Here is a 15,274-nt window from a genome sequence, read left to right on the forward strand (position 1 = left end):
AATATCCAGAAGTGGCTTAAAGCTACCACCGTCCTCTTCTCCCTGAGCCCTAAGTTTTCCAAGCAGAACGTCCTCCTTCATTTTTAAAGTTTTGGCTGAGAGACCGCAGTAAATGGCATAGAAGAACACAGTGTATTTGCCACAGGAGGGTGAAGTGATTAAACCTCCTTAGCGATTAAACGTTAAAAAACATGATTGAAAACACCAAAGCTTTGTTGTAACAAACCTTTTCATTCTCTTTTGTTCCTCCTTCTTCTGACTTCTAGTTGCTACATTATCATGTCTGCCCCAGAGAATAGTTTCCCTCTCAAAGTGCTCATTTTTCTCTTTCCAGCCTTCTCTCATTTTTATTCCTTATGCACAGTGGTTCTGTTCCCAATGCATATATTTATACTTTAAGCAATAAAAACCTTTGAACTGATGCAATATGTTTTTGCAGGCACAGTTGTACATCCATAAATTATTTCCTCCAAAACATTTTGGGCAGTCTCTGGACAGAATGCTAAGTAAAAATAATAATAAAAAACCACAAATCCTAAACCTCTGAATTGCTGTTAAATTAAAACTTTCCCTTCTCTAAATTGCTTTAATAATCAGCAAATATTTCATTTGGGGTTTTTTCCCAACTTCCAGATGCATTTTATTTTTTAAAGATGAGGATATCATGTGCATTACAAATATACTCCAGCTTTTTATATCATTGTACAAGTATCTTTTTCTGGCACAGTCACTTATTCTTTAATTGAAGAGTTGGGTTTTTTTTTTATCAAATGAATAGTGAGGATAAGCACTAAACTGGATTTTAAGCCAAAGGTAGAAAGTTAGTTGTGTGTTACATTAGACCTGCATAGTATTTCAGCAGGTAGATAGTTAAGCTGGGGATCCAGTTCATGAATTACAGCTGCTTAGTTTGAGGCAGTTTGAGTATCTATGTTTTTGAACAAGAATGCTACTGCTGATGGACCCAACTTCCACCACGGTGCTGTGCTTATCGATGAAACTTTAAACAGGCGTACATACTAATGCAAAAGTACCTTCATCATGAAGTTTAAGTTCAAAATAATTTCATATATATTAGAAAGGGATCATTAACCCCCGCACCCCACACATACACACTTCTCTTTGTATTTTCCAAACAACTGGTTTTACTTCAGCCTGTTCCCGCCTTAAATGAAGTATTTCCTATTCACCTTAGTAATTAGAGCAGAAGGATGTGGTGAATGAAGTGCCTCATTATCAAGTTTGCATCCATGGTCTCTGCAGAATGGCTAGCATGCCGGCTATTTTTCATAGCTGTCTGCTTTCGCTTGTGTTGGACCATTGTTAACCCTAAATGATCCTGACATTCAATTCTCCATCAGACAATTGGGTCCAGCCGGCAGATTTAGTTCACTAGTCAACAGAGACTTTCAATTGTCATGTTCTTCTGTGTTCTCATTAGCCCTTGTTTGATTGTGATCCATTCCCTATTGCCTTTTGAATTAAGTGATGCTGCAAATACATTACTTAGATTTTATTATGTCTATTCCTTATAGTATTTTGAGGCAAAAATTAAGTGCTGTCTGATGATTATGGAGGAAGGCAAGGGACAAAAATGCCATGCTTTCCTTTGAATATTGTTTGCTGTATCTTTGACGAATCACATATATGAGTTACAGAGTCAGGTATGTATCCATAAAACATATATAATAGAATATAAAAAACAAACTACTACTGGTGGGATAGGTTACAAACATCAGGCTTCTAGCCTGTGTATCACTTGGATTTTCTTCCCTCTTTGATCCGATAACGATCACTGTTTGTGTCACTTGTTCAAGGTTAAGTGTGAATTTCCTTTAGAAACCCCACAGGCAGGTGTTTATAACTCTACTCTTTCCGGCCAGAAACTTAATGAGCAAGGTCTTAAAACACTAAGATTTGGGAAATGTAATGCTTTCCTTTAAAAAAAGGAAAAGGTGGTATGTAAAAAATGCCATATGTATAATAAGTACTATGAACCTGCTGGGATTTTTTTAGATTAAATTTTAACTCCTGTAAATACCTGAAAAATTCCCATCAAGTAGACACAGCAAAAACTTTTTTCATAACCTTTTGTGTTACCCTGCATTAACCTAAAAACAGCACAATGTTACACAATGGCATAGTACGTAATGTGAAAAGCTTAATCTGCCAAAGCATCCTCCAGACTGGTTTCACAGAAAAATCATTTATTCTTTTGCGGCATCCAAAATAAAATTTTAATTCCTAAAAATAACTTTAGCCATTGGTGAGAATTCAGTATCAGTAAAAGAAAGAAAAAGTTTTATTCATGAATTTATTACCTATATTTCTAAATCAAAGGAATACACCAATTCCTCAGTACTGTTCTCTGATGTTTCTTCTTCAAAGATTATTTATCATCTTTATCTGAAGCTTCTAATTGCACTATAGAGAATGGTTCAGAATGGTTTTGTTAAAGGCAGATTTTTATTTTCTCTCATTTTCATTTCACTAAATGCAGATAGTTTTAACACTGTACTGAAAGAATACAAAGGAGTAAAAGAATCTAATCCTCAACAGAGGTGGGGCAAAAGGAATAGTGCCAACAAAAAACAGCATCTCTGTAATAACAAGCATAGTAATGAAGCAGGTTTTAAAAGTACATTTTAAACTCCATAAACATTTGTGTTCGGTCTCTTATTCGATTTCTCTGCTTAATTGTTATTTGGAACTGTGCCTTGGAAGACACTGCTTCTGTTTCTCTTCTCTCAAGTTGGAAAGTGTGGCAAAGGAGCTCTATTCAGCTTTAGAGCACTGAACATAATTGGAGACCTAGTTCGCAAGCATGAAAGAAGGCGCTGTGCCTTTGATTAGAACTACCATTTCTCTGTGGTGTTTATCCAAAGTGTTATTTCTGTCGGCAGCATCCAAAATACCAAATTAACATTTTACAATGCTTTTGAATAAGCATCCACAATCTTGGCTACTACTCAGCTCTCCCTGACATCTAGCCTGATGTCATTCTTTGCCCTTATTTTTAAATGGGACCAAGGACATAATAGGATGCTAGAGTTTCTCCTTGTGTAAAACATTTGATCCTGTACATTTTACTGAACTATGAGCTAGACTGCGTTTCAGCAGAATGTCAATAAGATTCCTCACTAAAATATTAGGCATTTTCACTAGTCAGGAATAACATAATTTTACTAGAATCCATACTAAATAATCTATTATTACTCCAATGCACATGTAATTCCTATTGAGGAATGAACACATATGTATTACACATTGGTTAAACATAAGTGGATAATTTTCAATGCCCCTACATAAGGACTTATTTTTCTGAGGGGTTTTACCTAACAGAAACATGTTTACAGATTCTTATGCCTTCAAAAACATGTGCAGGGATGATATTATAATATATGGCAACAAGTCCTTTGCATCTGGGTGCATTTCACACATCAGTGCCCAACATTGTTATTTTCACTTCTTTTTTTAATGGAATCAAGTGCCTTGTCTACTAAATAAGGGCTTTCTAATTTTATGTTATTTATTGCTTCAGAGGGGGAGGGGAAAGAATTTCCTAGCAGAGTAAAAATAAACTGGACTTTGCCAGTCAGAAAAAAAATACGAGCATTAACCCATGGAAAGTATTTTTATTTAACAGCAAATGTAAAATATTTGATAGTCATTAGACAGGTTCACAACATAGTAATATTATATTAAAACGGAGTAATTAAGCATACAAATCAAATAAATATTATGCAAAAATATAAAACAAACCACTTGGTTTCTTTTGAAATGTCTCTTCAAAGTGAAATACATTTGGCAATTCCATTGCTTGCTAGTGCAGTAGAAATTGAGTTTTACAAAGTTTTAGATCAGGTTTTCATATATGTCATATAAAACTTTTAAAAATGAATACAGCAAAATGCTGCATTTTGCAAATATTGTCCAACCTGCTAAGTGCTTAATTATTTAAGCTGCTAAGTGCTTAATTATTTAAGCAGTCCCATGTTCAAGAATTGCAAAATCTTTTCCAAAATAAATACCGTATTTACCTGAATCCAAGACATTTTTGAATTTAAGATGACCTCTTAGGAATTTGGTTCTATACATGGAACATTACAAATTTGTTACAATTTTCCATGTATAGAATCTAATTATTGCAGGATCATCTTAAATTTGTCCCCCCCATAACTGCGGTGGGGAAAGCAGCAGCAGGGGCACAAATGGCGGGGAAAGCAGTGGCAGCGACAGTGCAGAAGGTTGGGAGGCAAGTGGCAGGGGGTTAAGTGGTGTGGAGTGAAACAGCAGGGATAGGAGGCTACAGGCCTGACCCCATCCTTTACCCCTACTCTGGTGCCTGCCCCCTTGCCACTTGCCCACTGACATCTGCTCTAGTCCTTTCCACCTCTGTCCCAGGCTGATCCCAGTTTGGGGGGAGTCCCATGGCTGTTCCTGTTCCATGCTGAAGGCAGCAGCTAGCCTGACTCAGCCAGGGACAATGACAGTGTGCAGGTTCCTCCTTCTGGCACCTGCTCCCTTCCCCGTGCCCACCCCACCAGGCTCTCCCATTGTCCCGCCAATGATGCAGGCATGGGAAAGCCCAGAGCTGCTTCTGCCCTGCCCCTACCCTTTAAAGAATCAAGCTCTACAGTGTTATCAAGCTTTGACTGAAGCCTAGGATATTTTATTATTATTTTTATTTGGATGTACTGTTTTTGAAGCATTTATTTATTAATCCCAAAGTGAGATCATTATGTCCACGTAAATCCCACTGAAGTCCATTGTTATGAATGTGGCACCAGTACTTGAAATCAAATGAAGGCTATGCTTTATAACTGTCAGGCTCAAAGGCAATATTTGCCTTCCCACTGGAGACTGAGTTTGTCACTGCTCTTTTTTTCTTCTTCTTCAATTCTCCTTCATGGGCTCTAGATTCATTTTCAACACCATCAGCAGTAATTGATGATGCAGGGGTCTCACAACCCATTAAGATGGGTTCATTTTCTGTTGTTTCATTTTTCTGTGTCCTTTTCTTCTTTTTCTTTGCACTGCTAAATGGGGAGGGGCAGTGTAAGAAACACAAAAAGTTAGTTAAAGGTTAGAACTTTTTCCACTCACAGCTGACATGCTAAAACTATTTTCTGGCGGTCTCCCTTGAGTACAGTATTGAAATAGCTGTAAAAACTACTGTTCTATTATACAACCAAAACAGATAAAAACACTAGGGCACAATATGGCAGATTGTTCTAAATCCACTAGTTTGCTTTGCAACATATGCTCTAACAGTCTTTTTTTGAAGACAGCTGTCTGTGATTTTTAAAAGTAACTAGAAAGCCCATTTCCCAATAAATCAAAACTAATATTACCAATCCTACAAAAAGCAGCCATTTCCGATTGCTTCCCCCCTCATCTCAGTTGCCACAACAATTTTACTTGGAGAGAGATTTATATTTGGTTTCTTTATCCATTGTAGGACAATAATGCAGGCAAAGTGAAATACTTCAGCTGATCATTTAAAGCATCTGAACTTGGATGAATTTTCAGAAACGCAAAACCCTTTTCAATTAACGTCTACAGCACTTCACATGTATGCTAAAAAACCCCCCATCAAATCAATCCAGATTATTTATGGAGGTTCCCCGGGTAGTGTCACCTAACCATGGGATTGGTTTGTTCACCAATCCCCACAAGGAGAGCTAGTTATTGTGCATGCTTGTAATGCTGCAATATTCAGCAAGGGCAAGTGTCTTGGCAGCTGCAACCTTAAGTAGATGGAACTGTCTTTTTTGTGCATTTATACAGCACCTAGCACAATAGAGTGCTGGCCCATGACTGTCATATAACTAAGTAATAAGCTAGTGGTGGAACAATGTTAGAGCTTGTAATCAGCTTCATGTCGTCAGATTGCTTTAATGCAATTAATTATTATAGCCAAGATTCTTAAATGGCAGCCTTGCTTAAGAAATGAAGGCTACTCACCTGTAACTAGAATTCTTTGAAATGGATTCTGCATGTTCACACCCCAAGGACGTGCTGCTCATGAAGCCCTAATGGGGGACATTTCATACCAGTTTCTACTGGGACACTTTAGCATATGGTCCTGTTCCTCCTAAGTATTTTGAGGAAATGTAGGAATTGGTACTCTGGCCATGTTAGGACTCTGAGAAGGAAGAGGGGAAGATGGATAAGGAGTGTGAATATATACAGTCTGTCTTGAAGAACTCTGGTTACATGTAAGTAACCTTTCTTTCTTCCAAGAATGACCTGTACATCTTCCCACAACTCCTGGGTGAATTTGAGCAGCAGTACTGTCATCCAAACAAGGTAGGACAAGAAATCCTAATTAAATAATGGCTGAGCTACTGCTTTTCCACACAGATCATTCAAGTGAGAAGCTAGATGATTTGTTAACATGTAAATAAAGCACTACCTAGCGGAATCACACCATTAGCTAGCAGACCACATGCTGGTTATGGTCCATGCTATGGCAGACAGCAGTGTCGGCTTACGCCTTTTTGGAGCTAGTCAAAGCTCAACTAGTAATATCCCTCTGTTTCTTCTTTAAGAACAGTTTGAACTAATGAGAGAGGCTGTTTGTTTTCTAATGGGGTGATAAATGCTAATATCAGAGCTGATAAATGCTCTGTAATCAAGGAGGGGTGGGGGAACCCCTCCCTAATCCTGCCAGGACCTGGCCATGCCCCCCCTCAGCTCAGCCCTCTGGAAGGGAAGGGAGAGCTGCTCTAACACCCCCCCTGGCTTCTAGCCTGAGCCACTGCAGGCATGTGCCTGCATTTCTGGGATGTCTGGGCAGTTACAAAGTGATTTGGCCTAGCCAGGTTAGACTAAGCTGCAATTCAAACTCAGGCTTTTTGAATATCTGTCCCTGTGCATAAGGCATGCAACCTGGTGAACCCATGGGCCTTAGGCATACAAAGAATGTGAATCGATTAGGAAAAGCTTCGGAAAAAGATTTGGCTGATTTGGAGATTCAGTCATAGACTAAACAGGCAGCTGACAGCTGCCTCCAGCTGGTAAGTCTGTTGGGATTGGGAGGGAATGGGGCTGGGACAAGTGCCCCGCCAGGCTAGGGGGGCACGTTATTCAGGGAGGGGAGCGGGGTGGGGCAGTGTGGGATGCAAGCATGACAGCGCAGGGAGCGGGGGCTTTGCCCTGATGTCGCTTGCCCAGCTGGGGCGAAGGGTGGGATGCAGGCACGGCTTGCTCCAGGCAGAAGGGGGCAAGTAGCAGCAGGGTATAGGTGTGGCAGCACTGGGAGCGGGGCCTCTTCCCTACTGCTGACCAGCGTGAGACATACCTGCATGGCCCTTCCCTCCCCCCATTCCGGGAGGGCAAGTGGCAGCAGGGCAGAGCCCCTGCAGCTCCTTCCACCAAGGCAGAGTCAGGTACAGCTGGAGGAGCCACTGGAGAAGCCCCCTATGGCTGCCCTGCCTGGCCCCATCCCCACCCAGCCCAGTCTCCCAGCACTTAAAAAAAAAGCCCCGCACTCACTGGATGCAGGAGTGGCGATTGGGGCCTCTGGGTGCTCATGGCAATGGGGATCACCTCCCTGCCTGGCACCTGTGCGGCAGCTGTCTCATGGCACGGGTGCAGTGTGGCACGCTGTCTAGGAGCTGGGGTCACTGGGGCTGGGCGCTTCTGGGCTCCGGCTGACAGGTGGACCTGCCCCAGCTCCCAGGTGAATCAAACCAGGGAGCTGGGGAATTGAACTGGTTCGATTCCCAAGCTCCATGTTTGATTCCCCAGCCCCTGGTTCAATTCCCGAGCTTCCTGATCAATTTACCTGGAAGCTGAGTCGGCTCCATGTGTCAGCCAGAGCCTGGCACTGCTCAGCCCCAGCAGCCCCATCTTTCAGACAGTGCGTGGCAACCTGCTGAGCTGTGCAGCACCCATGCCATGGGGCAGCTGCCAGGTGGGTGCTAGGCAAAGGGGAGGGGATGATCCCCACTGTCCCCCAACTCTGCACTGGGGGGCTCTGCCACCAGCACCCAGAGGCCCTGATCACCGCTCCTGCAGCTGGTGCGTGTGGGGCTTTTTTTTTTGCTTTTTTTAAATTGCCAGGATTCTGGGGCCAGGCATGGGATGGGGCTGGGCAGGGCAGCCATGAGGGCTTCTCCCGTGGCTCCCCTTGCCCAGGGAGAGGCAGGCACAGCTGCCTGGCTGTGCCTGCCTCTCCCCAGCTGATCAGAATCACCGAATCTCTCTGAATCAGTGCAGAATCTTCCAAAGCTGATTTGTCCAAAACAATTTAAGATAGTGATCTGAATCTCTGAATCAAATCGCTGTCCTCCAAATTGGGCGAATCCAAATCCGAATCATATACTTCCCTATTTGCATAGGCCTAGCACATGATCCCCAGCTGCTGTGAAGTTGGACAGCCCATGGCTCTGGCATGTTAAGGTCTTCTTTGCCCTGTGGAATGTGATCCTTACCATGAAAAGGTCACTACATAACCTAACCCACTACAATTCATAGATGTCAGGGGCTGAAAGGGACCTCACGAGATTATCACATCCAGCCCCACTGCACTTGAGCACGAAAGACTGCTGAGGTCAGATGATAACCATCACTCGGGAGAAAACTGAGCTCCTAAACGAATACTTCATGTCGGTATTCCACCGGTCTAAGCAATTGCTCACCCACTGTTATTTAAAGCATAAGGATTTGGTGACTTTCTGAACTTTTTGGTTCTTTTTAGGTAGACAGCTAATGCCCTCTTAACATCTTGTGCATAGAATCTTGCTTTGCAGTAGCCTTGGGGGCCAGAAAAATGATGGACTAACTTACTGGTAAAGATATAAATAAATTATTGCCCTGTGTAAAAATTTAAGGTAGGGAGAATGAAGAACAGTACCGCATTGTGGATCCAAAAACATGGATCCATCATTACTATTTTCAGACTTGCTCAATCTTCTGACAGTTATTATGGTCATAATGAATGTGGTTTTGATTGACTGATAAAACGATAAACATGTTAACTAAATCCAGCAAACATTTCTTTACTGCATCATTTTTATTACTGAATAGCATATAGGAAGCTAAAATGTCTGCTAAATAGATTTTCACCAACAATAAGGAGAGACAGGAAAGTTTCAGGTGAAGCAAGTATTCAAGCACAGACTGGATTGGAGATTAAATCAAAGTTATGCTGTTACTGGACATTCAAACTTGCAGCTTATTCCACTTGAAGTCACAACACTAGACTATTGTTTCCTGGAATTCATCTAGATATACTATATTTCCAGCAGACAGGAGTCTTTCTAGTTCTGTCAAAGTTCTATGATTCATTCTATCAGCTTCATAAAAGGTGGGCATGGGAGATACAAATACAGCTATTCTACTGAGACAGTCAGTCTATGGTCAAAAGAATACCTAGACATATTCTTCTGAAGTAATGGAGGTGGTGTGGAAACCACAACGGTTTTCTCCATGTTGCAGGAGCAAATGGCTTGTTTTATTTTTCTTATTACTTTTTGGATGAGAGAAAAGGGCAGAAAAGACCAAGAACACTTACTCTCACGTAAAGGAGAAACACATTTGAAACAAATTTGCTGGCTGTTTGTGCTCTTAAGCAGAAGTTAAGAAGGCATTTGACATTGTACCTTATTATTTCCATATATACCATAAGAACAAAGATCAGATATTATCACCAGGGATCCTGGTTTGCTCGGATAAAAAAAAAATCCAAAATTTTCTGATTTAAACCCCAGCCCCCAGTCCACATTTTTCCATGATTAAAATCAGGTGTGGCTGGTGAACTCAGACTGGTGGGGTAGGTGGAGCATCCCATGGGAGTGCAGGGTGGGGTTTGCAGCCGGCTAGGAGCGGGTTGTTTGCAGCCTCCTTGTTACCGGCTGGAGTGCCCGGCTGGCTGCAACCCCTCCTCACCCTCCCCAACTCCTGGCTGCCTGCAACCTCCCCCGTGGCGGGATGCTCCATCTGTCCCTTCAGTCTGAGATCACCAGCCATGCCTGATTAAAAGGAAACACCACTTTTTCTATTTTAACCCCCCCATCCACATTTTTCTATGATTGAAATGAAACACCATTATATAGTGGTGTTTCATTTTAATCATAGAAAAACATTGGATTGGGTGGGGTTCAAAACAGAAAATTTTGGATTTTTTTTTATCAGGATCCCTGATTATCACAGATGTCTTTAGAGACCACTGTACAGTTCTCTTTAGCTCCTATTAGGCTGATCTGTTAGATTACTGCCTTCATCCAGTAGATAGTGGGTGCATCTGCATGTTCATTAATACACTGTAATTATGGCGCAGTAAAAATACCTGTAATGACAGGTAGCACCTCTAATGATGTAATTGGCACAACTGCACATTAGTGCAGACTAACACCTTTTAGTGACATTAATGCACATTAAATTGAACCTACTGTGCTTTAGCTTATTAGCATGGGTTTTGCCTACTGCGCTAATGCACAGTAAAATTGGTCTTCTGTGCATTGTCTTGTGTTGATATGCCCATAGGGTTACAGGACAAATATTTTGGTGAACAAGTTCAACAGCTTCAATGCTTCCTTGCATAGCTGGGAGAAATGAGCACTCCTTGCCTGTTTTGCTGTCCATTAGAATTCATGACTGTCTTGCCTTGCAAAAATTTGAGAGCACGATGACTTGCCCTCAGTTCTAGGATGGTGACAGGACACTGCTTCTTCAAGATTAGATTCCAGGTAAGCTATTCAGTTGCTGAAGTTGGCTCCCTCATCCTAAACTAGAAGCACTTAGAGGGATTAGCATTAATAGAGATGAAGGATTAAATAATATCCTCTAAGGATACAGAAATGCTGTCCAACATGGGTGGGGGGGGAGAGGAGAGGAACATTCTCCTGGGACTGCCAGTTTCAAGAATATATTGTCTAAGTGTGGCAAGTGATAGTCTGCTTGTCAATACTGTAGAGCTCTCAGCTTGAGCCCAATATAGGGGATAACCTGAACATCTGAGACCCACATCAGTGTAAAGAAGGTCAGTATTGTCTAGTAGTTCTCTTGAAGTATGTGTATATAAGATTGGGTTTGTATGAATCATGAGAATCACTCAGTGATTCTCAACCAGAGTGCCATGGTATTCTGGGGTTTATTGCAATCTTTAAAGGTTACTGCAAAGTGCCATGCAATGTTAGCACTGTTAGGTGTGCAAACATTATTCATAAGATAAACTCAGAGACTGCAAACAGGAATTCATATGAAGTAAGCCCACGGCCATGGGGGTAGCTGTTTGGCCCCTGCCTGGCTCCAGCTCAGCTGCCACCCTTCCCTTTGATTACTTTCCCACCATGCCTTGCTCTTATTGAACATTATATAAGGGAGGTTGCCTGTGGGCTCCAAGTGAGCCTGAGCCTGTCCTGATCAACACCAGGCCCATCCTATGTCCCCTAAGTCACCTGAGCCCTCAGGCTAGTAGGCCGTCTCGGCCTGTCTGCACCTCTGCTGGGTATCTGTCCCCTTAAGGGCTCATTGCATGGCTTTGTACCTCCCCTACACCACACCCCAAGCCTAGTGGGTTTTATCTCTCTGTGATGTTGTCTACTTATGCACTTGGTCCTCTTAGGCCTTCAGACCCCCCTGGTTTGTTACACAGTCCCTTCCTGAACTCCCAGACCCCTGATCCAGTACACTGCCCCTTCTCTGTGCTCCCAGGCCCCTGGTCCAGCACACTGCCTCTCCTCTGGGCTCCTGAACCCCTAGCCCAGCATCCCCGCCCCTTCTCTGGGCTCCTGGACCCCTGGTCTAGCACACTGCCTCTTCACTGGGCTCCCAGACCCCTGGTCCTGTCCAAATCCCCTTCTTTGGGCTCAGAGACCATCTGTGGGTTCAAAATAAAACCAAGATCATTTGCCTGAAAAACCCTTACTTCCTCTGCCCAGGGATTTGCCTCTGCTCCCAGGCTTGCAGGGCTGTTTATATCAATGCCAGTCCCTTCAGGAGTCCTGCTGCTAGGAGCTCCTTACCTTGTGGCCGCCAGGGAGAGACTGCCCGACTGGCTTAGGCTCTGGGCTTATGCAGCTCCATCCTGAGCCCTCTTCTGGTCAGATGAGTTTCTTGTTAGCTTCCTGCACCATGTACAACCAGCCTCACAGGCTGCTAGCTCCTTTAAAGGAGTAGGCACACCCTAGTGCCCCTGCTACACACCTCCCCGCACTTTATTCACAACTCACTTGGGGATGTTTTCACTTGTAGCATGCCACCGAGTGTTTCTCTGTTGGGGTGGTTCCCCTTAGCCTTTTCCCCCATCACAGGGATAACCTATCAGGCTGTGGGGGCATGAGTCAAAAAATGTTAAAAACCAATTGTCTAGGGAAGGCTCTTGTTGCTTGGGAATCCAGGTCTACCCCACTAATGAAATGCAATTTGTTTTTTTCAATTCGAGTCCTAGTTTCTTAAAAAGGGAACACATGAATACAACCATATTTAGGTCTGATATAGTGTTTTTTATTAGTAGATCTCAAAATTCTTTAGATCACACCGCTTCTGGTACAGACAGTTTTGTGATAATGACCATACAAACTATTTTTCTAAGTAGGGATGTATGTGTATACTCTACCATCTTGTATGGGCTTCCACCACTTAAAGGCACAACATTTGCAAGTGCATGAGGATCTTTAGCAGTAGGTCCATAATAATTATGGGTATTTGCTCTCAGAGATTTTACTGCTATTTAGACATTATGGCCTGGAAATTAAAAAACCTAATGCCTAAACCTTGTGAGCCCAAGAAGAAAACCTTCTTACCCAGAGTACACTTAGATATCTTTGGTTCTCTGAACTGCTGCAGCAACCATTGTTAAGCTGGGAGCGAGCATGGCATATGTAGAAAAGAAACCAACCTCTCCTATGATAACTGATAGAGCATGTAAGCTTCAGTGGACAGGCTTAAGTGACAGTACCCTAAGGTTTGGCTTTAACAATATTTAAAAAAAATGGAAGGTAAAATTGCTATTTGAATGGACCCCAGAACATTAAACACTGGAAGACAAGTCCCTTTTACTGACATGGATGGTATCTTTAAAGTTGAAGCCATTCTGACCTCCAATACATGAAACTGAATGGCATCTTCTAATGTGGCTACTATTAAGTTACTCAAGTCGTGTGTCCCAGTGTTTAGTAGAGCCCATCAGTTCTTCCTCTTGAGCTCATAACTAGAACTACCACTAGGGAAGTGCTCCCTCTACCTTTGCGATGCAGAGTAATCCACAAGTACAGAGGCAGCTGGGCCCCTGTAAAGGCAAGCGTGTTCAACATCCACATAGTTTCTGGGCCAAGGCTGGACATCTGCTAATTTTGTCAGTAGTTTCTATCAGGTTCTCAACCACAGTTCCCACTGGTAAAACAGTACAGACTGTGTTTACATGAACAGCATGGATCCTCTGTGTAACATTTGCTCTAGTTCATTTTATTTTCAGATGACGGGAACCATGACAATAAATTACCCTATCTGTCACAGTCTAGTTTCAGGTCAGAGGGGGGAAACTTATGACATTGGTATTTTTGGAATGGAAAAAGGAAGAGATAAACCACTAGTTATTAGATAGGTGTTCTAGATGAAGAGGACAAAAGATCTGGGAAAATGTGAATCTACTCTATGTTGTCTTTTCCCCCCCATCAGAGAAGTGGGAAAAGAAAATCACTCTAATATTTTTTTTATCTGCAAGGTATGGAGGGTAATATAAATGACTGCTTTATGAAGAAAACAACCAAGATAAAAGTCCTAACCAAGAAAACTAAGTGTCAAAACTTCAAAGAACCTAGATCCAGGTTGGATCAGTCTTGGATGTTCCTTGTCCTGCTGCTGTGTTTGAAAGGAACAGAGGCAGCCAGACCCCTTCTCTTTCAGAATGCTCACACAGAATTGCTCCAGCAAGCATTTTCAGTGCCAGAGCTGTATCACTTGTGAATCCCATTGCTGGTAATGTGCAAGGGTTGCTTGAAGAAGAACAATTAGACACGAAGGAAGGATTTCTTCCCTTAATGCTGTCTAGATAATGGAAATCTCTTGCTGCCTTTAAGATACTAACTGTGCCAGGAAGGCCAGTAGGGGGCACTCCTGCATTGAGCCACCCACCTCACTGCACTCAACCACCTTCCAGGCTCCAAGTGCCTACCTGGGGGCACCTCACGTCTGGCCGACCCCCTTCCTGGAGCACACCTGCTAGCCTGGGGGTAACACAGCCACCACCCAGGGATGGGCTTGATTCTGGCTCTGTGCACCCTGGGAAACACAGGCCTAGTAGACCTCGAGGGTACTTGATTCCCTTCAAGAATTTGGGATGCTTCCCTCAGTTGGAAGCACAAGTAGTGGTCTCCCTTAGTCAGCCGAACCAAGGAAACCCCAAGGCATAATCTAGACCCACACCCAATAAGTCTCTCACGCTATGTACAAAGGGAGAACTTTATTGGTTACAAGAGGTAGGGTTGGAATAGGGTACAGGGCACAGCAATATCAGAGAAATCCCATAGAGCAAACTGGCATGGCTGGGTAGCCTTTGATCATGCATCTGAGTTACTGCAAGCTATATATCTAGTTAGATCTCAGGTAGCTTTCTCACAAGTATCATGCAGAGGCAGGTGGAGATTCCCTGTGGAGGCAGACAGTTCCTTCACCATGAGTTCTGAGAGAGAGAGCAGGTTTCAGATGGTCCAGCTCTTCTCTCTCTCTCTGAGTCTTCCTCATGTCTGCTGCCCCCTTCCTCCTGGGCAGTCCTTAACTTATATAGCCCTTACAACCTCATTTACCTGGTCCAATGGAGGCCAGCACCTGTTGGCTGTCAGCCAATCAGTTTGAAATGCATCATTAGTTGCTGGGCAGACTGGCAGTTCCTAGCTCCCTAGGGAGCCCAAGTCCCTCACCCAGGTATGTGATGCCAGTCATGTAAGGCAGAGGCAGCAGGTTTCCCCCCTACCTCAGGAATGTATCCAGTTCAGGTTACCTAAAGAGATAGGGTAAGGTGTGTATCCTTTGCTGGGCCCATCCTAACCAAATTGTTACAGAGCAGAGAGTTTTTGGGGAGAAACAGAGGTGGCTTTCTGCCACACGAAACAAATACAGCATTTTCAAAGACTAACCTACAGATCTCTCTTCAGAATCCTCCTTAAAGCTATGTTTCTTATGACTGGACTCTTCTCTATGCCATAGAGTCCTCTGCAGATTAACTTCAAACTCACAATCATCAACAGGCTCCTCTACTTTGTTTATTTGAAAATAGCACATAAAATTAAAAGGATTATACTTTAGTTTCAGGTTAGGAAAAAAC

General features: G+C 43.0%; 1 protein-coding gene across 7 annotated transcripts in view; it reads right to left on the minus strand.

The window, feature by feature from the left end:
• Positions 1 to 3,621: 3,621 nt before the first annotated feature.
• AHI1 (Abelson helper integration site 1) overlaps positions 3,622 to 15,274 on the minus strand; it is a 205,637-nt gene continuing 193,984 nt past the window's right edge. For 4 of the 7 annotated variants that reach the window (XM_090039835.1, XM_090039825.1, XM_090039800.1 and 1 more), the window contains exon 25: positions 3,622 to 5,039. In XM_090039835.1, the coding sequence (XP_089895961.1) occupies positions 4,811 to 5,039 (229 nt within the window). In that variant the 3' untranslated portion in view covers positions 3,622 to 4,810. The remainder of the gene's footprint in view (positions 5,040 to 15,274) is intronic. The other 3 variants (XM_090039817.1, XR_016441409.1, XR_016441408.1) reach the window with 3 other exon arrangements.

Source organism: Crocodylus siamensis, chromosome 1 (assembly GCF_052110815.1).
Source record: "Crocodylus siamensis isolate JL-2025a chromosome 1, ASM5211081v1, whole genome shotgun sequence".
Lineage (NCBI taxonomy): Eukaryota > Metazoa > Chordata > Crocodylia > Crocodylidae > Crocodylus > Crocodylus siamensis.